Source organism: Triturus cristatus, chromosome 8 (genome assembly GCF_964204655.1).
Source record: "Triturus cristatus chromosome 8, aTriCri1.1, whole genome shotgun sequence".
Lineage (NCBI taxonomy): Eukaryota > Metazoa > Chordata > Amphibia > Caudata > Salamandridae > Triturus > Triturus cristatus.
In genome coordinates, this window is record NC_140591.1 from 1,548,725,314 (window position 1) to 1,548,751,964 (window position 26,651).

Here is a 26,651-nt window from a genome sequence, read left to right on the forward strand (position 1 = left end):
TTTTATTTATATTATATTAATGCTTCCTGTTAAAATACTAACGGGCTCATTTTGATGTTGGACTGCTTGTCGGTGGATTTCCGAATGACATGGAAAGATTACACTCCTACCGCCGAATTACAATGTTGGCGGTCAGAGTGTAAACCGGCTGGGAAAAATAACTCAGTTCCAACAGGCTTAAGGAGCCCGTCAGCAGGTCGGAAACCGCTCATAATCCCTTAATGATGGCTTTTCCGCCGTCGGGATTATGGTGTTGGTTTCCAACAGCCTTTCCATGTCGGCCGTTCCAACATGAAAAGGCTGTTGGAAAGCGAATTTGGGGGCCCCCTTCTCCCCTGGCCCTCTAGTTGTGGTCCTGGGGGGCACCATACCTGCACCATGAGGTGCCTGCCACACGGTGCAGGTGTGTGCAAAAACTTCCACTGTACTATGGTAGCTTGTGCTGCTGGTAGTTTCGGACCACCGCACAAGCTCCCATTCTACAATGGAAGTTTGCAACTGCACCATGTGCGGTTGCATCCTAATTGCGCGGTCGGGACTGCCGACCAGCAGTCAGTCATTTCCGCATCCACAGTAATGTCGGTCAGGGATAACTCCGACTGACATCGTGATAAGGCCCTTAATGAATATTATTTAAAAAGTATAGATATATATGTGTATGTAAGACTACATACACATGTATAAATATATATATTAAAAACTGATCTTTTTGTATATTTTTTTATATTAGTGTAAAATTATATATTTTCTCTATAATTGTACTTACCTTTATTTGTATAAGAACATTTTTTTTGTGATAGATATTTTTGACACGATATTTATGTATCACAATATTTGTGTTTTCGATAATATGTCAGTTAAACCAGCCTAGCAAAAACCAAAGGAAATGGTGGACGGAGTGTTGAACATTGCAAGCACTAGCCCCCAGTCAACTGATCTGGGTTTAATCCATCACCGTTCTTTAGCTCACTCTGCCACCCCAGTTCAGACATGGCCATATGCAAATCAGTCTGACCCTGTGCCTCATGGGAACAGTCCAGCCCGAACTGCCAAGCCATGTCTTCCCTGGACCGGAAACAAGCTTCCTAGGACCGGTTTCTGGCATTTCAGCCGTCTTCAGCCAGGCTTGCTTGAATCCAGTGGCAAAGTGAGCAAGGGACTCACGTCTGAGCATACCCTGCCAACTTATGGCGAACAAAGCAAAAACCAAAGGAAATGGTGGACGGAGTGTTGAACATTGCAAGCATTCACCCCCAGTCAACTGATCTGGGTTTAATCCATCACCGTTCTTTAGCCCACTCTGCCACCCCAGTTCAGACATGGCCATATGCAAATCAGTCTGACCCTGTGCCTCATGGGAACAGTCCAGCCCGAACTGCCAAGCCATGTCTTCCCTGGACCGGAAACAAGCTTCCTAGGACCGGTTTCTGGCATTTCAGCCGTCTTCAGCCAGGCTTGCTTGAATCCAGTGGCAAAGTGAGCAAGGGACTCACGTCTGAGCATACCCTGCCAACTTATGGCGAACAAAGCAAAAACCAAAGGAAATGGTGGACGGAGTGTTGAACATTGCAAGCACTCACCCCCAGTCAACTGATCTGGGTTTAATCCATCACCGTTCTTTAGCCCACTCTGCCACTCCAGTTCAGACATGGCCATATGCAAATCAGTCTGACCCTGTGCCTCATGGAAACACTCCAGCCCGAACTGCCAAGCCATGTCATCCCTGGACCGGAAACAAGCTTCCTAGGACCAGTTTCTGGCATTTCAGCCGTCTTCAGCCAGGCTTGCTTAAATCCAGTGGCAAAGTGAGCAAGGGACTCACGTCTGAGCATACCCTGCCAACTTATGGCGAACAAAGCAAAAACCAAAGGAAATGGTGGACGGAGTGTTGAACATTGCAAGCACTCACCCCCAGTCAACTGATCTGGGTTTAATCCATCACCATTCTTTAGCTCACTCTGCCACCCCAGTTCAGACATGGCCATATGCAAATCAGTCTGACCCTGTGCCTCATGGGAACAGTCCAGCCCGAACTGCCAAGCCATGTCTTCCCTGGACCGGAAACAAGCTTCCTAGGACCGGTTTCTAAAACAGCCTGCCATCCTGCTTCACTTTTCGTTCAGTACTCCTCTTTTATTAGGTATTCTTCCTCACTGTTTTTTTACCATCAGTGTCCTGAAAAGAACCTAAAGATCGAATATCAGAATACTGATACTGTTCAGGTTTTTAATCCCTCAAGTTATATACATCCTAACCAGTTTCTGAGAAGCAGGTGATCCAGTCTTACTTTTTTCTTTGTCTCTCCATTTCTTCTTCCCTTCCATTGTAGATTTCTCTTTAACAAGACTCTCAATTAGAGGTGGGCAGAACTCATAGAGCTTCACTCCGCACAATTCAACGGAGTTACATAAAAACTCGACAAGGTTCCGTGGAGTTCGGTGAGCAGGCAGAATTTGGCATGCCATGATGCTTTTGCTAATTTTTAGCGCCAGAAGCTTGTTCCGTGCTGAAAATCATCCCAAACTGCACCACACGGAGCACCAGAGAGCGCTGCTTCTTTTTGCCACTCGAGTAGATATTCTACTTGAGCTGCAGCTTTCTCAATACGAACAGTCGCAACCCTCCGTGTTGAGAAATCTCGACAAGAGGCATTATAGCACTCGTAAATTGTGCTAGGTTATACAAATTCATGCTTGCCAAGTTATCATTGGCGAGCCAATGGAGAGGTTGGCAGAGTTTTGCCCGAACTCCACAATCCAAGCGGAACACGAAGTGGGCAAAACTCCACAAACTCCGCTGGCAGAGCAGAGTTAGACACCCACCCCTAATCTCAATGCCATTTTAAGGTTTTAAATGAGGCTTAATAAATATGACTCAGTAAAGAAGAGGAATCAGGAGCAATAAAGGTTCAGCACACGCTGGGGTTGGTCTCACAGCGGATGCTACCTCATGTTTGTGACGCTAATAGGTGTTCCCTCTGCTTTTCCTAATGGGGCTGCCATAGTGAATGGATTCAATTGAATCAAAGAATTTGAAAACCCAGAGAAGAGAAATAAATATTTATGGGTTAAGCTTGATAAAGCTATGGAAACAGGAGCTCCCTTATCCCCAGTAGGAAGTAACCAAGATCACTACAGGTGTCTCCCTTATGACGGAATAGTGGTTCATGTGTGTGGGAATAATAAAAAAACGACTTCAGTCATATTCTAAGATAGGAACCCACATTGGCCGCCAACTGTTGTGTACAGTATGACTTTGGCATAGTTCTACAACATTAGCTTTCCCCCCACAGGTGACATGGATGAATGTGGTTCAATGCACTCACAAGGAATGTAAAAAACAGGTTATTGTAGCTTTGCAGAACACTAATCAATGTATTACTGACATGGAGATAATGCTTTTGGGTCAGGGATCAGTGGCACCATGGTGACAAATGTATGTGTTCAGGATATCAGACACATGCTGCACTATGAGGAATGAACATTTTTAAGAAAAAAAATTATTTCTCCAAGAGTTTCTCAGTACATCTAAAAGAACTACACAGAACATTATAAAAAGAGCAAAAAGGCAATTATAAATAACGAGAACAAAATTAAACATTTCAAACATATCATCTAGAACCTAAAACTCTAACATCTACTTCTATGTGCTACACTAAGAAACCATGGAAGGCAGAGCAACTTTCAGTCAAGAGTTTCTTAGGGAGAAGAGGTGCGCTGCATAATTTGTTCACAGCAAAGGCTGTCTATCAGTGGATGTGTGAAGGCAGTGTTCCCTGCTAAGGGCACATACATGCAGCGGTAGCGGTCTTCATCTGGGACTCAGCTTTATCAGCTTCAGCATCTCTGGCAGAATCTCGTGTGATAAACTCTCCTGATAAGTGGTGTAGTGGTCGTCTTTATATACTAACAGGCACATGCATCAACCACAAAACCGGTCGCAAACGGGCAGATTCTCAGAATCTGCCCCTTTGCGACCGGTATTTTTGCATTTGGGATGCATCATCCCAAATGCAAAAATCGCTATTGAAGGAATCTCAAAATAGCGATTCCTTAAATAGCGATTGCATTTAAGGAATCCCTAATTGAGATTCCTTAAATGCAATGCATGAAAGTTTAAAAAATAGCGATTTCGCTACTAGCGGGAGCAAATTACCATGAAGCTGGACATCATGGTAATTTGCTAAAACTTAGAAAAATGCACTTATTTGCACTTTTCTAAGTTTCACGTTGCGCACACACATGCCCTTAGAGCATGTGTGTATGCAACATGTGTGCAGAGTTCAAATACATGGGTGCAATAGGGTGTCATTTTGACACCGTTGCACCCTAGCAATAGCGGGAGCAATTTGCGAGTACCTACTGGTACTCGCAAATTGCTCCCGCAATCTCCAATGCATTCCTATGGGCCTGGAGGCCCATAGGAATGAATGGGAAGCCATTCATTAATTGCGACTCGCAATTTGTGAGTCGCAATTAATGAATGTTAAGGAATCGCTATTTTAATAGCGATTCCTACATGCATAGGCTTTTGCGAGTCCTTAATTGCGAGTCCTTAATATTCGCAATTAAGGACTCGCAAAAGCTTTTCTTGATGCATGTGCCAGTAAATCTTATCAGATATTGGAATTTCTGACATAAGTTTAGGAGTATCTGACATAAATTATATGCATAAAGCTGTGCATGCCTGATGTGTCCTTATCAACATATATGGTAAAAGGACGTCCATTCAGACTGCACTATTTTGGCTATAGGTCTGTATTTATTCATATTTAACCAGGGGCACTTTGTCTATTAGGGCTCTCGGGCTGCTCCTCTCTGAAATTCCTACACATTTACATCAAAATATATTAAATAGATCGATTTATTTAAATATCTTTAAATAAATCAATGTATTTAAGTCTGGGCTTGCTGTCTCAGGCTGCCTGCCTTGCCTCGCTCTGAAGCAGGAGACGAAAGCCAGGCAGTAAATCAACTTTCTGCACTGATGCATAAGACAGGTCTTACCTTTCTATAGCCATTCATTGCCATTGTGGTCTATGCTGGTATCTACGGTTTAGAGTGTCGGAATCTGCATCCCTACATGATGCCACACGTCCATAATTCACAGGAATAGATACTACCCTTTCTCGTTCGTTACACGTAGGAGTGGATGCAAGCATGTGTGATTTGGTGTCTTGTTCTTGTAATGGAAAGTGTTAAAATGCTAATCTTGTGTTACTTATATTGCGCTGAGACCCATTGTTCAGTTAACCACCCCGATTGCGACAGTCGAGGCCCTGGCAGGCAGGTTGCTTGCCATTTAGAATTGGAGCTGCTGTGTTTGTTCCCAAGCAAAATTAATCCAAAAGATGAGCATGGTTCTCGTTCACTTGCGAAGTTGATCCAAAGATACTGGTCAAGTGAAAAGCAAGAATTATCAGGCACATGCATCAACCACAAAACCGGTCGCAAACGGGCAGATTCTCAGAATCTGCCCCTTTGCGACCGGTATTTTTGCATTTGGGATGCATCATCCCAAATGCAAAAATCGCTATTGAAGGAATCTCAAAATAGCGATTCCTTAAATAGCGATTGCATTTAAGGAATCCCTAATTGAGATTCCTTATATGCAATGCATGAAAGTTTAAAAAATAGCGATTTCGCTACTAGCGGGAGCAAATTACCATGAAGCTGGACTTCATGGTAATTTGCTAAAACTTAGAAAAATGCACTTATTTGCATTTTTCTAAGTTTCACGTTGCGCACACACATGCCCTTAGAGCATGTGTGTATGCAACATGTGTGCAGAGTTCAAATACATGGGTGCAATAGGGTGTCATTTTGACACCCTTGCACCCTAGCAATTGCGGGAGCAATTTGCGCAGTACCTACTGGTACTCGCAAATTGCTCCCGCAATCTCCAATGCATTCCTATGGACCTGGAGGCCCATAGGAATGAATGGGAAGCCATTCATTAATTGCGACTCGCAATTTGTGAGTCGCAATTAATGAATGTTAAGGAATCGCTATTTTAATAGCGATTCCTACATGCATAGGCTTTTGCGAGTCCTTAATTGCGAGTCCTTAATATTCGCAATTAAGGACTCGCAAAAGCTTTTCTGGATGCATGTGCCAGTTTGTGCTCACAGTAAAGACAGGTACTTCTGTGGTGTTAAAACTGGCTCTGTCTTCATGCCCTTAACATTAATGGCAAATACATAGGCTGATGTACAAACAATGAATGTTAAAACATTAAGGTAATGCATGTCAGTGATTTAGTTCCCCCCTTATTTCACGTTTTAGTTAATCTTGCATTTCCCAAGAGAGTTAGTTATTTCATCTTGTTGTGTTTCTGTGTTTTTTGTGTGCATCTAATTACTCTTTCATAGTGCATTCTTTGAGTTGTGCCAGGTGTTGGGGAGGAGCTTTGATTGAGAGCACTGGCTCTGAGGCTGACGGCAAAGCAAAGTGCCTGTCAGTGGGTTGGCATCTCTTCAGGTCACACAGAACAATGGGCAAGCAATCCAGTTCCCATTGATTTTCTGTGTAAATGGGTGTGAAGGGGGTACACATATATTTACAAGGCAAAAACAAATGGAAATAAAGTGGTTAAATGTGAGTGATTGCATTGTATGTTTGGGGTTGGTGAAATGAGGGAGATGTGAAGAAGTGCATTTGAGGTAGAGTGAAAAGAGGGTGCTGAAGAAGAAAGTGAGGAAGTTGAAAATGTGCAAATGAATGAGAAGTGCAGAGAAAAAGGACATACATTTCTAACATAAAGCACACATAATTTAAGGCCAATACTCCTTCCAAGGACCTAATAATATTTAATTCACAGTCTCACAGTTTCAGAATTGAAACATTTCCAATGTTAACCATTTACAACACATCATTATTGTTACTAATTTTTTTAAATAGCTAATAACCATAGACAAAGCCAATTGTACTGACAGATATTAGGTGTATGTCAGTTGCTGCGTTATACATCTGAATCTCAGAGAGAAACCAAAATACTGGCCAGGTGGTACACTATGGGAATCACAGATATTTAATTTACATGTTCCTTTTTAGAGAACCCCCATTTTTTCATCCTGTCTGCACATATTTCTGCATGACTGGTTACAGCCAGCAGCTGTGGGTGCTCCCCAAAGCCTGGTTAGAGCATTTTCCAAAGTTGATGCCACATGCAGTGCAAGCCACTGGGTAAACACACACTTTATAGGGCCAGAGAAGTTGTTGTGCTGTACAATCTCCACCTTAAAGAATCTGTTGAACATATTAATGCATAAACATATGGGACAGTTTTTAATGTATTTAATATATGAAGACTATATGTTCCCACTGCTTTATAAACCTTGCTTTCTCAACAAATTCATTAGCTTTCAAATGCAGCATTTGTCAATATGTTTTCAATTTTTTCTCGGCAGGAGGACCCACCTTGGATTCCACATTTGTCCATTAAGCTTGCTTGCTTTGCTTGCTACATAAAAGCCATCCCCAACTTTTACACCTCACCGCTTTCAAATGTCACTAGCTGCCACTGTATTTAACGTTGACATGGTGAAAAGTAGACCCATGTCCCAGACCAATGTTGCATCAAGTCTTATATTTATGCCTATAGTTGAATGACTGGATACTTTCACAGTTCTTAGAAAGATACGGTCAGACGAAATCAGCGTCAAATAGCCGACATGAAAACGATTCTGCAGAAAAGATGGCGACTTCCAATGTCTAAGATTGAGAAGATGACAGCCTCCATTATCTTAGATGAAGTCATGGCCTACATAAAATGCTGTAGAACCTTAGGGGATTTTTTTTAGAAAGAGAAAAAGCATAACGATCAATCATATCTGTAAAAGACACTAATGGGCGGTGGATTGCAAGGATATAAATGAAATATTTGCTCAATTGTATAAGCTACTTGATTTTGTGATTGTCTTTCTCAGAATAATTGATTCGAAACAGTGCTTAGAAGAGGTTGAGCTGAAAATAATTATATAAGATGACTAATATTGTAAGTGACCTGCGGCCATATGTACGAAATGGATTTAGCATTTCTTAAAGGACCGAATCGCAATTTTGGTCCATTAAAAAATCCTTAATAGCCTTTCACTATGTACAAAGGTCAAAACACGGTTGCAAATTGTGATTTATCAAAATTAGAAATTGCATTTTGTTATCCCCTAAAAAGGAAATCTCAAATAGGGATTTCCTATTTGGAATTTCCTAACCTCATATAACCTCATATAAAGAGCATTTCCTAAATGCGAAATGTGAGTTTAGGAAATGCTATTGCCATTGAATTTAATCCGATGGTAAGCAGGTACAAAATAAGAAAATGCATCAAAAGTGCACATATGCAGAATGATAGAGCATGCAATAGCCCCAAGGGCTTTTGAGTGCTCTACATTTATTTAATGTTTTAAAAAAAATAATTTAAGGCGGGCCTTCCTATGAGGAAATCGCAATTTTGGAAATGCAAAACCATTCATACATATGGGCCTAAAGCCCATAGGGACCAATAGTTTTGTATTTTTAAATGTGTGATTTTCTATTAGGAAATTGCACATTCAAGAATTCCTATTAGCGTTAGGAATCAATATTAGGAATTGCTAATTTTGGACATTCCAATTTGCATTTCCTAAATAGCGATTTCTTAAGAATCACTATTTAGGAAATGCAAAAAGAAGCCTTCATACATATGGCCCCTGGTTACCAAAGCAGTAGTGACCAAGGGCCAGATGTACAACCCACCAATTTGCGTCTAGCAAATTGTGTAGCATTTGCGACTCGCAGTTTGCAACTTGCAAATTGGAATGCACAACATTGTCTCAGACACTGTTTGCGATTCCTAATGGGGTTGCAAATTGCATGCCTCATTAATATTAATGAGGCAGGCGCAATTTGCGACCCCATTAAGAATGGCTAGCACTCACAGGGATGGTGGCTTGCTGGGGTCAGCAGACCACCATGTCTGTGACTGCTTGTTAGGTCGAGCCTGTAGCAGCGCCCATGCGCTCCACTGCGAGACTTCATGTAGGGGCTTCTGAAAGCTGACCTCACGCTTGTGCGTGTGCTTTTGTTTTCGTCGGCTGCAATTAGCTTTTGCATGCGTCTTTTTTAAAAAGACAGCACGCAATTAGTGAAAGGCGGGGTGCATGTCCCAGCTTCCTTTCGAAATGTAAACGCCCATGGCCTATTGGTGTCTGTTACACGCAGCAGCGGCATCTGGTTTTAATTATAAACATGTGTTTATACTTAGCGCGCGTTCGCTTTGCTGGCACGCTCCCTCGCCCCCGCTCTTCTGTGGTGCGCGCCCACCACTAGTTTTGATTCCGTGCTTGTTGTCAGTAAGCTCTTGTTTTTTCACAAACTTGCCGATTTCCGGATGTCCAGGCTTCTCAAATGCATTTTGCTTTCTGCATTTGCTGTTCATTTCTTTACTTAATTAGAAAATGAGCGCAGTTGTGTCTTGTGTGCGTTCTTGGGCTACCTGCAGTTTAAGCCTGTGGAGGGCTTTAAAGCGACTGTTTAATGCAGCATGCACTTAAACACAAAAGCACTATATAGCCGACTCCGTAATATCGATAGTGGAGACTTTCAAATTATTTATTTTCTGGGTGCTGAGAATTCACCTGAGATGGCCACAAATGTTTGTCATCATGCTGCCGGCGTCAAATAGGTGAATGTGAAACTTCTACTGTCACAGTTCGTGAACTATCAGCTGCATGGCCATGTGAGAAGGTGGCCTGATGTATGCTGTCCACTAGTTCTAGTGGGCACCCTGTATCAGTCCAAACAACCCCTTGTGGTGATAGGTTAAAGACAACCTTTATTTAAAGCTATCCTAGTGGTAGCTATGGAGAGCAGCCTTCAGGCTAAGTCTTGAAGGAATGTAAAGCAGCTTGTTTTACCAGTCTATAATCTCTTGAATGATCAAATGAAAGGACAACCACACCAGGTATATATTCAAAATATATGTATTAAAGATAAAACACACCACTCTAGTCTCTTTATGAGACTGGAGTTCGAAGTACTAAAGTTACAAGTGATCAAGCATCAGTAAAAGAACAAATACACGTTTGGGCCCTAGGGGCGTACCAAACCATATACTAAAAAAGTGGTATAAGAACCACGACTGGAATAGGCACTAGGCCTATTGCCTCTAGAATCGCTGGGACCCCAAGGAACCACCCAAGGTAGTGACACAGGGGATCCACGGGAGCTGTATGCAGTGTGGAAACACAACCGCGGGTTCCTATTATCTTCTATGGGCAATGTCGCGGTTGGAATTTTAAAGATTAGGGACACTTCTAATCGAGTCAGGACCAAACCCTTTTGGACTTAAGAAGTTCTAGGGATAGCACCCACGAGAGCACCGGAGTACTCGAGATACCTCACCCAGGGAAGCCGGGTGCATAGGTATCTTTTGGTGTCGGGTCGCGTCGTCGATTTCAATGGAAGCCTGCAAAGAACTGCTGCTGCCGTGAAGAGGAGAAGTGTCCGGAGAGATCCAAGCCTGGATCTATGATGTAAGGATCCTGAAAGCAGAGGGGACAGAGTCTGGGTCAGTTGCCAGTGACCTAGGGCAGGATGGACCAATGCCCACAGATGTCGGGTGCTTCAGGTGAGTTGATGGGTGTCTTGACTCTTCAGCCACGAGGTACAGGAGGCGTCGGCGAAGTCCATGAGCCGGATTCGAGCTGACCCACGAAGTCTGTCGAGTGCTGCAGTGTCGGTGACCAGAAAGGACCCAACAAGCCTTGGCAACAGCAAGTCACAGGAATGCAGAGAAAGGACTGTGGTGCAGACCAGCAAGGTCTGAGGGACTCACCCAGCAAGGGTAAGTCTGGGCACCTCTGGAGTAATCAGGAACGCCCAATTAGAAAAGGAGTTGCCTTCGTGGGGACCTGCTAGCCAATGGGCTAGTGATCGCAAAGGAGCCTCAAGCGGTCGCACTTGGAGCTGGCCCACGGGTCGCTTGTGGAGTGGAGGCCAACAATCTTTGGTGCAGGAGGTGCTCAAGGTAAGGGCTACTCGGAGCCTAAAGCACAACTTCGAGGAGGACCAAGAAGATAGTGTTGCTGCAAAAGTTCACGGTGTCTGGGGGTCACGGTTCCACGTTACCCACAATAGCCACGGGCCTCAGCTTTGCTGTGGACTCAGGGTAGCCTCGGAGAAGTCTGGAAATCCACCTCTGAGGATGCAGAGACTCCGGCGTCCGGCGGGTGCTTCAGAATTGCAGACCGGTCAGTTGCTTCTTTGGTGCCTGCCAAGCAGGGGAGTCACTCCTTGACCTCAAGGGGGATTTCTACCATCTTCTAGTTGTGATAGAAAGTCGAAGGTCCAGGATAAATGTTGCAGAGGTTAATCCAGGGTAATCTAAAGTCCTAGGGACTGTATTCCTATACTTATACTAAATTTGGGGGATGGACTAACTCTAAGGCCCCACCTATGGGTGGACCTGGGGTGGGGTGGTTACATCCCTTCCCCTTTGTCCAGTTTCGTGCCAGAGCAGGGGCTGAGTGCCCCTGCAACCGGTTTGAACTGGGCTATGCACAGGGACACCTTGTGTGCCCCAGGCATTGTCTCAAAAGCATTCTCTGAATGCACCCACCCTGCCCCAATACACATATGTCTGTCTGGGGAGGTGGTCACACCTCCCTGTGACAGGAAACCCATTGTCCAGGCCTCCCCTGCTGGGGTTTCCCTCAGCAGCAGGAGGCCAGACCCGTGTCTGTGGCAGTGACATCCATTTTATGATGCCAGGGCTTTGGAAAGTTTTAACCGGGTTTAGCCAGTGTGAGCATGTCTCTCCCTCTAGAAGGGTGGAATGCTACCCCCGCCACCAGGACTGGCGGGGGGGAGGGGGGGAAGTATTCCAAAGCGTTTGACACCAAACACGACATGTTTTGATGCAGCCAATCCAAAGTTAGCATTTACCGTGAGGTTATAATGCACTTAAGAGTATATGGTATGGCTGTATCACAGAACACAAGTACTTGGTAGGAATGCACACCTTCCCTTGTTTTTGTTCTTTTGTTGCCATTTATCCAAACAATTCACATTTATAAGTGCGTGCAGACAATTACTGTGAACCGCCCCTGGTCACAGTTATGCTGAAGCAGAAAAAATAGGGGACAAACTAGCGCACCCTTTTGTCGCACAGCTGTTTTAACGTGTTACTGCGGAATGCCTATGAGCACTCAGTGGACATATGAAAAAATGAAATAAAGAAACAGGATTGGATCTCGCTGTCTCTGCAGTGATTTATGAAGTTCGGAAGAGCAATGGAATAACGCATTGAATAATGTTTAAGTTTAAGATGGCTCTAATATTGAGAAAATTGATAATTTTACAACAAGTGTTTAACATGAGGGAAGGTTCCCACAGAGCTGTGCGACAAAAGGGTGCGCTAGTTTGTCCCCTATTCTTTCTGTATCACAGAACAGCCATAAGGAAGTATATCCGAAATCTGCAGAGGGGCTCAGCTCATGCTTGGGCACCCTCTCACATAAAACCAAGCACTCTGCCTTCAGGATTGTCAAGGCCTGCCATAGGAGTGTCTTATAGGTTTATATGTGTCTGTACAGGGTAGTGATATAGGTAGCCTATACCACAGTAAGGGGTGCAAGCACACCCTTACCCAGGCTGCAGTAGCAGACCTGTGGTGTCATTTTGGAGTGCTTCCCAGGGGTGGCATAATACATGCTGCAGCCCCTGGTAGGCCTCTGAGGTACCTATGCCCTAGGTACATAGTATACCATATACTAGGGGCTTATAAGGCACTCCAGAATCCAATTAGATATGTACCTAATGTACATGGAAACCATGTTAGAGAGGAAGCAGCTAGGCTGTGGGCCTGATTAGCAGGGCCACAGCCAGACGAAGGTAAAAAAACAGTGAAACACCAGCAAAAAGTGGGGGAACCCATGTGAAGCAGATCCTACTCTCCTACAGGCCAGGCCAAGGGGGATGTGTGTGCGCATCTAAACTGGCAATAAAACTAATTCTATCAGCGACGGCCAAAATATATTGGTAAATAATCACTGAATTGCTGCATAATCCTATTTAGTTAGTGGGGCCAGTGTTCATTTTCTGTGAAATTCATGTCTGTCTACTCCCTTCAGTGTTTGGTGGGCGCGTGAGACCATTTCAAGCATGCGCAGCGAACAGCATGCATTTCAATCTCCTTGTCTTAATAGTGTATTGCCTTTTCTGACACAATGTATCCTGACTCGGTGCCTTGCTGTATCGGTGTAATGTGACCCCCCCCCCCCCGACAGCTAGTTTACATTTATTGCTTCAAAACATCCATTTCTATGGTGAGGTGCATCAGGCTCTGAGAAGAGTCTCTCATCCTGGACACTGCTGCTGCCTCTGACGGGGCTTGTTGTGCCTGCACCTGTACTGAGTGATGGCTCTTAGCGTCGTCTTGTTGACATTCAGGTTAACTATTGGCCTGCTTGGTGGGGGTAGCATTTCAGAGGTCCCCGCCCCCTCCATGGCAGCGCTTCCTCAGTGTCATTCCTGCAGGATTCACCTACACCAGCCAAGGGTGGGCTTAAGTTACAGAGAATGTCGGCGATGCGCGATTACGTTTTTCTTTCTTTAAACAATTCCAATCCAACCTACATAATTCCACTACACACCACATACATCCACTCCAATCCAAACCTAAACACATTGGTAAACGACATTGTCATTTACAACGCCAATAGCTCTAACTCTCTTTCATTTATTCCATCCTGTTTTCCTTTTTCTCTTTGTACGTTATTCCCTTTACCCACTAAGTCGCCACGCCACTTCCCTTCTTTCCTACAACTGTCTTCCATTTGATTTCACTCCCTCGACGCTTCCTGCTTACACATATGCTTCCATACTTTATAACGTGCGCTTACTTTCTTTCCAAAAACACTACACTGCAAATAAAACAACATAAATAAAAAAGTACTTAAAGTAGGTGGTAAACTGCAAGTATTTTGCAGCCGCTAATGTGGTTGCAAAACAATAGTACATGGAATGGTGACTCGCTATTAGGAAGGGACGCCCCTTCCTAATAGCGAGTCGCAAATTCTATTTTGCGAATCAGTGACTCGCAAAATTGCATTTATACATGCCTTTGCCCTTTTTGGTGGTCACAAACGGGAGGATCTCCTGTTTGCGACCGCAAAAAAGGGTTGTACGACTGTCCCCAAATCATCAATGAAGAGAATCCAGATATAAGTAATGAGCTTGATGGACTTCCATCAGAGTTCCACTATATCTTCTCTAACATTCCTTACCAAGTGCTAGCCAGGGTATACAAAGGAATGCATCAGTATGGTTGCAAGCCCAATTCCACTGATATGGCTCCAATGACACTGTCCCTGAAACTTGGTGAGCCCAGATGATCTTCTAAATTTAAGGCTTATTACTCTACTAGCTTGTGATCTAAAGGTCCGTGGTCAGTTGTTGACTTTATATCTTGAACGTAAATATTGATCCATAATCCATTCGTCACACTCTGGTTCATTAAAGTTGTACAAAAACCAGACAGTGGGCATGAGCATGCATTGACCCACTCAACTGGTCATATCTACCCAGGGTTCTGGATTGATCATTTTGTGTTCCTATCTATCTGCATTGTTCTTGAGGTCGTGATTAATAACAACGCTAAGACACAATTTTCATCAAAAAGCTTATTTTCAAAAGAATTTCTATTCATGTGTGTACTTGATAGGGTACCTTTGATTTTATTTCTGTTCACACTTGCCTTGAAGATACTTTTGACATTAATCTGTACGATTTCTTTTGATAAAGATATTCACTCAGTTCGGGATGGAACATGAATTTCTGAAGTACACAGATTACATTCTTCTTTTGCTCACTCACCCTAAATCACCAATTGGTGTGGTGTTATAGCTCATTAAATAACATAATGAAGTTTTGGTTTTCAAACTTAATGTTCAAATGATTGAACTGTTTTGAGGAATGGAATCAGAACTGGTCCATTAGTTAGATTAAACACTTGGGCATCAAGAGGAAGAAGAGACAAGCACATCTTGCATTGTTGAAATTCAAAGAACATCTAGCCCTAATCAGATCGGACAGTGTTACATGGATGTCAGCAGCCTGAGATTTTGGGCAAATATCAATTTAACGACCATCCATGTGCTACTTACAGTTCTCCATGTTTTCATAAATTTGCAATAAGACCCCGCAGAAAAAGATCAGGTGGAAGTGCACAGTTACCTGAGTGTAGGGTAACTGGGATTGATGTGAAAGACATGTCAAAAAAGGTGGTTTTAGGGTTCCTATCTACCAGAACTTTGTCTCGTTCACTTGACAAGCTGGCGTTCTTCTACATAAATATCGGAGATATTATGGATGAATTTGGAGTGATCAGAGATTGAGCCGTATGTATTGTTGAAGCAAAGTTAACGAGGCAACCCAATAAATGCCTCAGGCTAGATTATGGATAAGCTGATCTAATGTCCCCTGCTTCTTCATTGTTGGACCCTGCCCTACCACCGTAACTCAACTGGATGTACAGTGTTTATTATGGTAATACTATTTCTGGTATACTAGCCATTACATTCATTAACGCTTTTTAAATCATTACACAGTTTTCTAAAAAGTCATTATTTCTCCTGGGATCCTATGTGTTACTGGTTTCAATGTGTTATATGAAAAAGGATTGGTCTGTCAGAATAAAATATTTGTGGGTGTTTTGATGATTCCAACAGTAAATCAAATGTTTCCAGTAAGAATATGAAAACTTTACGAATGTATTTAGCAATCATGAATTCGGATATTAGAATAGTTCATTAGATCTGTCTTTTGAAATATATCATATTAAATTAAGATATACTTAAAACCCAGCAGGTCTTCAAGTGAGACAGGTTATGCTGTCCAGTAATTCTTTGTGGTTCTTTATTACCAGCCCAAACATATTGCTCATCGCAGAATACGATACGATACGCTATTACACCTCCTAATAGCTAATTCTAATCAACTATTTTAGTTTACTGTGCGTACTATATTGTAAACTTCATCATGCATTATTGGACGCAATGTTCGCAGAAAACAATGTTAAAAACAACAATTTAAATGCGGTTACTCATTTGCTATGGTTGCTTATTTAATAGCACATGGCTTTCTTAAAACCTGTATGTTTTAAATATTTAACACCACTTACCTGTACCTTACTCTGAGACGTAGATCCAACGCCTCTACTTAGTCACCATCATTGAAATAAAACCAGACACTCAACTTTAAACTCATTGGCAAGGTCTGGAGCATAATATCATCTTGCTAGCACAGAGAAAGATGCACTCTTCATACCTCTGAATCATTGGAGTTCCAAAGGATGGCCTCAGTGTTGATTGTAAATTCATGTCCCTGTGGTGCTCGATTATCAACTGTGCCCACTTTCACATATTTGTAGGACCCATTGGAAAACATTTGCCAATTCAGAATATCAAAGACAGCAGGAGGATCCCCATTTTCATCAAAGAAAATCTCATCTCCAAAAGTAGTAGCAAAATGAACATTTCTTAAATGCTGAAGGACCTAAGGATTAATGATAAATTGATGTTTTTTAAAGTACAGGTTACAGAAGATAAAGCGATCATGAGATACAAAAAATCATGCACCTGACTAGAGTCTCTGGGGCAATAGGAAATGCGCCCTCAGGGATATTCAGAACCAAGGACTTCATGGTCAAAGCCCTGTGCAGTGAATGTGCAGTATAATGCATGCCTCACTAACAGATATCATTTCGGTCCCTATCATTCTACTATTGTAGTTTGAGATGGAATGTGCAATGTAACCATGATGCAGGAAACTCATCAGTTCGGTGTCGATGAAAATCACAAAAACAAATTGCCGCCCTACCAAAATATAACTAATGAATTCATGCATATGAAAATGTTCTTCTTAATAGCTTCCTCAGAGTTAACAATGTAACTGTGATGAATTTCTAGTGCATCAAATTACATTTATTTGCTTCCTTCAGTGGTCTGAGGGGCGATCCCCTAGGCCTCCATCGCTCTCTCTTGCATCACCTTTCTCGTTCCATCTCTCTTGAATGTCTTTACTTTTTCCTCCCTGTGCTTCCCATCTTTCTCAATTTTTAGCAGGAAGCACACTGACCTGCACACTGTTTCTCCACCTGCCTTCAATTCTGCTATATTTTTTGTTGTTTCTCCTTTGTTTTATATGCCCTTGTTAATCCCCATTTCCCATTGCTTCACGCAGTGCCACTGACCTATTCATTCCTCCTTTATGTTTTCTTCTCCCGTCTCTTCTTACTTTATCCCTGTCCTACGTTACTTCTTCCATCTAGGGTAGCAGTAGAAAAAGGAAACAGATGTTCTTTCTTTCTCTGCTGCTTTTTTGCAAAGACTTCCATTTCTTCATTTGTACTGATTATAACACGTCTTTACATGTTATCTACGGGGTGCCAATTTGGCTATAGTGTTTACTAATGATGATGAAGCTAACGTGACTAATATTAAAAGATGGCTCCAGATGCTGTATTTGAAGTGCTTTCTCTTTTTCTTGCAGCACATTTCTTTTTAAACTTAACATCAGGAGCTTCTCCTTTTGAAAACCTTCTCAAGTTGCTTATAGGGACCCTGCAAAAATGTCTTGCATTCAGAACAGTAACTCGACCCGATACTCCCTGAACTGCTTGTTAATACCCTTCTTAAAGTGTCCCATGGGGAATTGTTCACCCTTAAGGTTAGAGCCAACTACACCCCTTTGAATAGCCGAGTGATTTGAAAAACCATTGGGTGTGTTTTTCCCAAGAATTCATATACAATGATGAAATACAATTTTGATTTAATTTTGTGTAGTTGCACAATATAACACTTGTTGCAAAAACATTCAGCGTAACAAATTTACAATTTACAATTTCTCATGAAAGTTCATCATACATTATTTTTCATGGTCACAGGCCCCAAAAATGACTGCCGGTGGCCCCCCCAGGCGACCACTGGCTCAGATAAACTGCTGCCATATCATAGTTGGCTAATATTTCCTAGTCTACAGTTTATTTTATTTTTAGACGAGCAGTAATTGAGGCATGTCGCCAGCAAAAAGGCACGGTGGCCATGGCCAGCAATGGGTTGCAAAGCTAAGTTTTGGGGTTGGCGATAAAGTCAGAAATTGAGGTGGTGACATAAGGTGGATAATGGTCAAAGGACAACTGGATTCGGCCAATGTAGGAAGGCTTTTCATCTCATTAGTGGATCTGTGAATACATTCTGATAGTCTTGTCTTCAAAGTATCAAAACCTATATGTGATTTGTAGAGTTGGATGTAGAAAAAAGGGGCCTACATTTTACAATATTTATTATTGAGGAAAGGGTTCTATTTTATCACAAAGATCTTAAGAGGGTTAAATATTAATGTAACTGGGGGGCTGACTTGTGACTTTGGTGCTTGCCTGGCAAAAAGTGTACTACACCTTCCACGCTCTATTTGGTGGAAGAGGCGGAATCAACCCTCAGCACTATCTACAATGTTCTCTGTTACCACTGCGCAAGAGGGTGGAGGAGCCAACACTCAGCACTAGATACTGCGTACTCTGCTCTTGCTGTGCAGGGATGTCTGTTGTGAATTCCCATATTGATAAATTCAGCCAATATAACCCTGGCAATATTCATTAATTGGCTAATATGTTAGTTGCATTTAGGAATTCTGTTAATTTATATTTTTCCACTATACTTATGGTGGATTTTAATGTTTGCTTGATTGCCGGTTTTATGACGATTTATCGGGACCTATTATTACTTCTTGGCCACACTTTATTCATAAATACAGAAAGGGAAGCAATGAAAGAGCTCCTTCATAAGACAAACGTAATATACAGCTTAGGTTTTTGTGATTACTTTAACATTAATTACCCTAATGTCTGTCGCAGAGTCCTCAACAGTATCATTAATTATGTTTATCCCTGTTCATCTGCATAATGTTCGGGCTAATTTTAAAATTAACATAAGGAACTTAGGGCCAGATGTACGACCTTCCAAAATTGGGAGTTGCAAATTGCGCCGTTTTGCGACTCTCAAATAGCTACTCGCAAAATGAAGCCTATGTACTAAACAGGTACCAGGATTGAGAGTCGCTAAAGACTCGCATCGCAATTTAACGTAGCGGCTATTTGCAAGTCGGTAAGCGCTTGCAATAGTGTCAGCGGGTGAAAAGTACCTTTAGTGTGCGCAAGTAGCGAAATCATCAGAAAACCCATTTAGCGCACACAAATTGTGACAGCAATTAAAAATAAGGCAGAAATACATCCTGGGAGAGCAGAAGGACCACAAAACAGGAAAGAGGTGTCCCTGTAGACTCCTGATCCAAATTGTAAGCACATGGTTAGTTGTGCAGGTAATTTGGAAAAAAAACATGAGCAGCAAGGCCAGTAAAAAGGCAGGAAACGAGTGCCTGCGGAAGCTGAAATTTTCTGGAAAGGAAATGTATATGATTAGTGAGGAATGCTGCAATACCCATGAGCAGCTGTTTGGAAGGGCATCACACACACAGTCCAGGAAGCAAACAAACGCAAGATATGGCTAGAGATGCAGCAGTGCATCAATGCATTTAGTGTGGCACACAGGTCCCTGGATGACATTAAAAAAGGTGGTACAACCTGCGCTCCAGGGCCAAGGAGAGGGTGGCAGCACATATGCGAAAAGTCAAAGGGACAGGAAGAGGGCCATCCAACATATCAGTACCATCTACAGCAGAGGCCATGGTGGCGAGTACCCAAAAAAAGAAAAGAAAAGAGCAGCCAATAATCACAGGGACGCTCTTTTGAAAACATATGGAAAAGAGGACAGAGAAAAAGACAAAAGACCCATCTATATAACAACATTTAACATAGCATCGGATAAAGTCTCTAAGATAGTAAGAAAGCAGTGGTGCATCCTCAACAGTGGGAAACTAAATATCCCACTACCCATGGTCTCACATAGAAGAGGCAAGAACCTCAGGGACATCCTAGTACACACTCACCCAAAATCCCAACTCAAGAACAACCAACAGCTAATCAGTATGTTACCCACAGGCCATCACCCATGTGGCAACTGCAGTGTGTGCCACCTAACTGCTACCACGAAGAAGGTGACTTTCAACACAGGAACAATTTGGGATTTAAGAAAGTTCACCACATGCAACAGCTCAGGGGTGATATACATGATCACATGTAGCTGTAACCTACACTTTGTAGGCATGACTACTAGAAAGATCAGCACGAGAATATGTGAGCACCGTAGCAACATCAGGTGCCACAGGGCAAGCACGAGGATGACGGCACACTTTAATGAAAAGAAACACACCCCAAATGACATGCGATGGGTAGTGTTAGAACATATGACACACTGTGACAATTTAGGACAGAAGCTCCTGGAAAAAGAACAAAGATGGGTGTTCAAATTGCACACAGATACGACAGCCCTGAATGATAATTTCCCATGAGGACAGTTCACAAGATGAACTACACCTTGGGTACATTGGAGATACAGATATAATAATCCCAATACCACTCCGGGACTGTTTTATTTACATCTCAGATGAGAGGACCGGACGGTACTCAAATCACCTCCAAGTAAAGGTCCCACGAATAGACTCCCACGTGAGACCCCAAATTGCTTTTGTAATTCCACTGGCAAGATGCAAGGAACTTGCAATTACTGAACGACCGCATCCACAACCACACAAAGCAACAGTCTAAATCCTACTGCCTCGCTATCAAACATGGCTTTAGAGCAGTTTCTCCGCTCAGGTTGACACCACACCTCAATTGAAACTAAATATTGGAGGTGGACCAGCTCAGGCCTTTACTTCCAATATGGCGCACAAACCTTGCCAATAATGAAATGGCCATTAACCTTGGTTCATAGTCTTTTTTTCATGTCCTGTTTTTTTCATGTTCTGTTTTTGTCATAGTCTTTTTTCAGTTGCGGTAATCACCTCAAAAAATGCCGACAAAAAATTATTATTTACTCATCCCCCAGTTTTACAATGCCACTAATTTAATTTAAAAAAAAATTCCAACTCTGGAAATGATTCTCCCAAAATGGCGGGGGCAAATTTCCGAAACTAGGGGGCAATTTTCTTATAACCGCGGTCTAGTCTTTATTTGCATATGAGCATGACTGGGCTTTTTCCTGCCAGTATTTAAACAACATCGGGCTGAAGACACTAATATGCGGTCCGCCCAGGTACGAGTAGGTGTCATTGATGGAGGAGTGTCGAGCCAAGTAATATCTTTTCTTCCCTAACAGGAACCCAGGATCCCTGATAAACGCTCGTTTTTTCCTCCAGGCCACGCTATGGGGAATAACTAACCAGTATTTCGCATTTACCCATGGCCCTTCTCTTGACTCAAATACTTTATATACATTCTTCTAGGGTTACTACAAGCCCCTCCACTCTGGCAGTCCATGAGGCACAGCGTTGCCAAAACAGAAGTATGTTATTACAAATTGTGAACAGTTTATATGTTTGTTTTGTCTTGTAATGTTTGCTCACAAGTGTTTCTTTCTTTTTACCAATGTTTTTAATGATTAACCATGCTTTCTCACAATAGAGTAGTCCGATGTGTTCCAAGGTGTCACATTTGATACAAGCACTAATTAAATATTTTTTACTACTAAGGGCACCGACACAAACTATAGAGGAACGCATTCATTTAAGCACTGCATATGGTTTTGGCCTGCCCACGTGAGAGGTGGGCAGGCAATATGTACTAACCTCTTTGGTACTTTATCTCCTTGAACAGATACTACGAGTCTGATTTCAACCGTATGTATTTTGGTGCTCACACACTAGGTGTGCATCTGTTCTTTATCATATTATTTCTTTAGTATAGTATATATTTTATCTCACAAAGTGGTACACATGTGGCTGGTCCCCATGTGGTCCTGAAGAAGAAGTTTAGGGGACACCTCGAAACATGTCGACTAAATACTAGGGATAGTATACACAGAACAGTTACACTTCCTCCCCACTATTAACCCATTTTTATCCATACCAACTAGGAGCAGGAATAAATGATCCGTTCACTAGCTAGGTATTCTTAGCATCACCATCACCACTCCCCCAAACACTGCACTACACATTATTTCACAAAAAGTGCTCCTACGTAGTACCGCAAGTTGCAGCACGCCCCAGACAGTAGCTGTCTGAGATGGCCCCAATGATGAAGCATGTCACCTAGGGGCAACCCTTGGTGAGTGAGGGAACTCAAGAAGAGAATTTTCTCTTCTTAGATTTGGGGCGCTGTTTTGCACATTTAGCGGAAGCCCTTCCCTTTGGGTAGGTTCTCTGATCTGTCATTTACAGATTCGTTAAAAACTGATGAGTAAACATGCAGACAGACATGAAAGTTCCAGTACATTTCATTGTGGACATGAAATATGAGTGCCTAGTAGGTATCCTTCATCAAAGTCACCTCTTTCCTATTTATGGTATATGTCACTGTGTCTGAAAATGTATGAGTCATGGGTGCTTCCAGGATATTTGTCCACAATGACTGTGATGATGTTGTTTGCCTCACAGACAACTTGGATGGTGAGGGAATGTGTTCGTTTTCTCTTACGGAATATGTATTCTATGTGAGATGGTGAACATATGGGCACATGGGTACCATCTATGCACCCAATGACCTGTGGAAACCTTGCTATTCTGTAGAATTGCAGTTTGGTATTTTCATCATCCCTGGGAGCAATAAAATGTCCGGATTGTATGACTCAATAAAATCATATATTTTTGGTTATGTTTAGATAAAGAGTGGGCATTTATCAGAAAACCATGCAGAGCCTTAAGAGAGAGGTGAATAGTAAATCCTGTAGGTATTTACAGGTTTGACAAGACATTGAGGCAACTATGAGCTGAGAAGGAGTAAAAAGATGAAAACAATGATCACATGAAGCATTAAAATTTAGTTCTTATCCAAAGTAGCAGTAGGTAGGTTGGGGAGTGGTATGACCAAGGATTCTGCTTCTGAACACTGTTTAGGCGCAAACAGGCTTGCCTTTGGTGTGCCTTCAGCATGCTGGTGGTGCGCCCACTGTGCAGACACACAAATGCACTACTGATATAATTTACCATGAGAGTGACACAGAACAAGGCAATCATCCTGCAATGCTAGAGTGCTCGCCTCTAGTGTTCTAAACATATAAGAGGGGCAAAATAAAGAAACAACCTGGAGTCCAGGTGTTCCTGGCATCTGATAGCAAGCTCCCCTGACTGGGTGCCTACTGGAAAATGAAGTTTAGTTAAAACAACAGTATGAAACTAAAAAGGTAAATAAACAAAAATGTTGACGAGTGCTCAAGTAATTCAGGAGCAGAGACCGAGCTTTGGGGATGAATAGTTTGATACAGGTGCTTTCAGTTGGGTATTATGAGAGATAGTCAAATTTCAACAGGGATGCATACACACAAAACCGCACACACACTCTCTCCCTCTCTGTCTTGAAAGTCCTCAAAATATTGGTTATTTTACAAAATATTTTATTTACTCTCTTACTACTCCTACCAATCCACATTCCTGTATCTTTCCCTTTCCCCGTAGGCCTCCCTCATGCACCCTACTTAACCTAAAATGTATTGAAACATTATATGCCAGCGTGATTGTCAGAAAATCTGAAGGTCACCCCTCTCCCCATGTTAGTGAAATGAAATGAGGTATTTATAAAGCGCATGGATACTCACAAGGAGTGTCCCAGCGCTAATCTAAAATTCTGAAGTGGTAACGAGTGTCCCTCCCCACAACCAGGAGTTATTGTTGGAACAGCCACGTATTGAGCTGTTTCCTAAAAGACAGCAAGTCCTGAGCCAGTCTAAGATATAGAGGTAGTTCATTCCACAGACGAGTGGCAAGTACCTAAATAGACCTCCCTCCTATCCGAGATCTCGTAATTTTGGGAATCACCATGAGGGATTGATTAGAGGATCTTAGGACCCGTTGCGGTTGGTAAGGTTGGCTCCTATTCCTCAGATAGACAGCACCCGTCTCATGAAAAGCACGATAAGCGAGCACAAGGGCCTCAAACTGAACCCTCTATCTCACCAGGGGCCAGTGCAGCGCCTTCAGGTGAGGTGAAATACGTGTTCTGGAATTTGCCATAAGAATAGCTCTGGCCGCCGCGTTCTGTACAACTTGCAGCCGATTCAGCAAATACTCCGGCAGCCCCAGATACAGGATATTCACATAATCCAACCTGGATGTGATTAAGGCCTGCACTACGATCTTACGAGATTCCATCGGAAGGAGGGGAAGAAAGTTTTTAACCATCCTTATCAAGCCGAAGCAGGAACCAGCGACCACTTGGATTTGGGCCTTCATCGCTAGGCTTGATTCAAGCTTGACTCCCAGGTTTTTGACCATATTGACTGCAGCCGAGGGAGGGGACATGTCGCTGGGCCACCATGAATTCCAATCCGCACAAGGGGCACATCCGAAAAAAATTATTTCGGATTTTTCTAGATTGCACGTAAACTGGTTAAGCCGAAGCCAGGAAAAAACCTCTGTTAAACACTTATTTAGTACCCCTCCATGAAAACTGTCAGCTTTGTCACAAGTGAACAGGAGTTGAGTATCGTCTGCGTAAGTTATAATTTTAGCTCCATGTATTTCTGCCAGAAGTGCAAGGTGGGCCATATAAATATTAAAGAGAGTGGGGCTCAGAATAGAGCAAGTTACGCCTCTGTCCAGGAGTGGGGAACACAGCTGATAAGTACGGGATCCAAGCATCTCCCCACATACAAGAAAATGAATAAGGCAGTTCTATTTGGTATGCAGTAAAACATTAAAATCAATGCAGAGGAGAAGGAGTGAGGTGCAAACAAGCTGGAGCATAGCTGCTACTCTCATCCTAGGGCAAGCATTTTGTCTCTATGTATGCAGAGGAACTAAGTTTAGTTTTAAAAACAGTGTGACATTAAAACATAAAATTTAAATAAATGCTGCCAGAACAATCAAGTAATTATTCCAGGAGTGGAGAGAGCAGCTGAAGACTTGCAATACCTGTCTCTTACTTGTTATAGACTGCAGTGTCATTATCCTTACGCATTTAGGGCCAGAATACGAGTTTGGCGGTCTTAGTACCATACCACCGCGTTGGCGGTCCCAAGAAGACTGCTGAGCCAGCGGCCTTCCAGCTGCCGTATACAATGCATGCAGTCTGAACCGCCAACCGCTGTCGTCGAAGTGGTTACTGCCTGGGCCACGGCAAACTGCAATGTTGGCGATGCGTACTCTGATACCATCAGGGCCGCGGTTTCCCGCCGAGCATGAAAACACAGTACTGGCGGTCCCCTAGCGGCAGTTTCCCGATGGCAGTATGCCACCACAGTATGCTGTCTGTAAAGCATCAGAATAGTGCCCATTGGATAGTTACAAAAGCAACACAGCTGATATCCATTGGCCAAGTGGACAAACCTGCAAATCATGCTATAAAACAAACCCCATCCCAGACCATGATCCTTTGCCTCTCCACTGCAGCACAGCACAGCATGACAGACACCACAATTTTTGGCTCAGATAAGCAACCATTTTACCCTATTCCATTTAACACTCTCCACACACTATTTTGCATTTTTCACTAATATCCCTTAGTGTTTTTTTTTAGTCATTGTCACCCACTTAAATTTTCACTTATGATTATACGTTAGAAAAAATGCGTTTTTCAGAGGCTGAGGTGTCCGTCTCATGGTGGATAAAATCATCAAATTAGAGCCACAGTTATTTGAAACCCAAGTACAACATACTCCTCTCAGTAGGAAAATGGAAATGTGGTCCAGGATAGTCAACAAAGTGTATGCTGTAGGTACCACCCTGCACACAAAGAATAAAATTGTGATAAGGATGAGGTGGCACGACCTGAGGCCAAAGGTGCGTTCCCTGATCTCTAAGTAACACCTGGAGCCCCAGAAGACTGGCAGTGCTCCTTCCGGTGCTCCATTACAACTCTTTACCTGGGAGGAGAAGGTCTTTGCCATCCTGCATTCTGAGGGTATGACAGGAATACCTGGGGAGCGGAGTCTGATAAGTTACAACTCACTAACTGTCACAACACTACAATGTCCTGTTGCTCTCATCTCAGCTTTAGCTATTGTGTAACCTATCTACTTTCCTAACATGCAGTACTCAAAGTATCAGAGATGTTTGATTGGCAGTTTCAATGTGTATTGTTGCATATAAGATCACATTTATCAATCTCCATTATGTGCCACATGTTGGAATGCTGTCTGTAAGTGTATTACAATGAAATAACCATCCCAGGACCCAATTTATGTTTCAATATGTAAATGTGTGTTCCAGCCCAAATGCATTTTGGCAACAGGTATGTCAAGTGTTGGCAAGTAGAGATTGAAATTACTACAACCACACTGAGACCCTGTTTCTCTAACTCTAAACAAGATGAAAAAGTGAGTTTGCCCAGTTTTCACTTGTCTCACATGTTACAACTGCTCTTAATTTCTCATGAACGTAACCATTTTTCAAGCGTTGGCAAATAGAGATTAAAATGACTACAACTGCCATGAGGTCTTGTTTCTCTAACACTAAACAAGATAAAAAAGTGATTTTGCCCAGTTTTCACTTGTCCTACATATTACAGCTGCTGTTCATTTCTCATGGACGTAACCATTCGCAAGTGTTGGCAAGTAGATA

General features: G+C 42.6%; 1 protein-coding gene across 1 annotated transcript in view; it reads right to left on the bottom strand.

Annotated features, from left to right (window-relative positions):
- LOC146806110 (extracellular calcium-sensing receptor-like) overlaps positions 1 to 26,651 on the bottom strand; it is a 268,196-nt gene that overhangs the window by 68,754 nt on the left and 172,791 nt on the right. Inside the window, exon 4 of the mRNA XM_085623861.1 lies at positions 16,308 to 16,535. Coding sequence (XP_085479987.1) covers positions 16,308 to 16,535 — 228 coding nt within the window. The remainder of the gene's footprint in view (positions 1 to 16,307; positions 16,536 to 26,651) is intronic.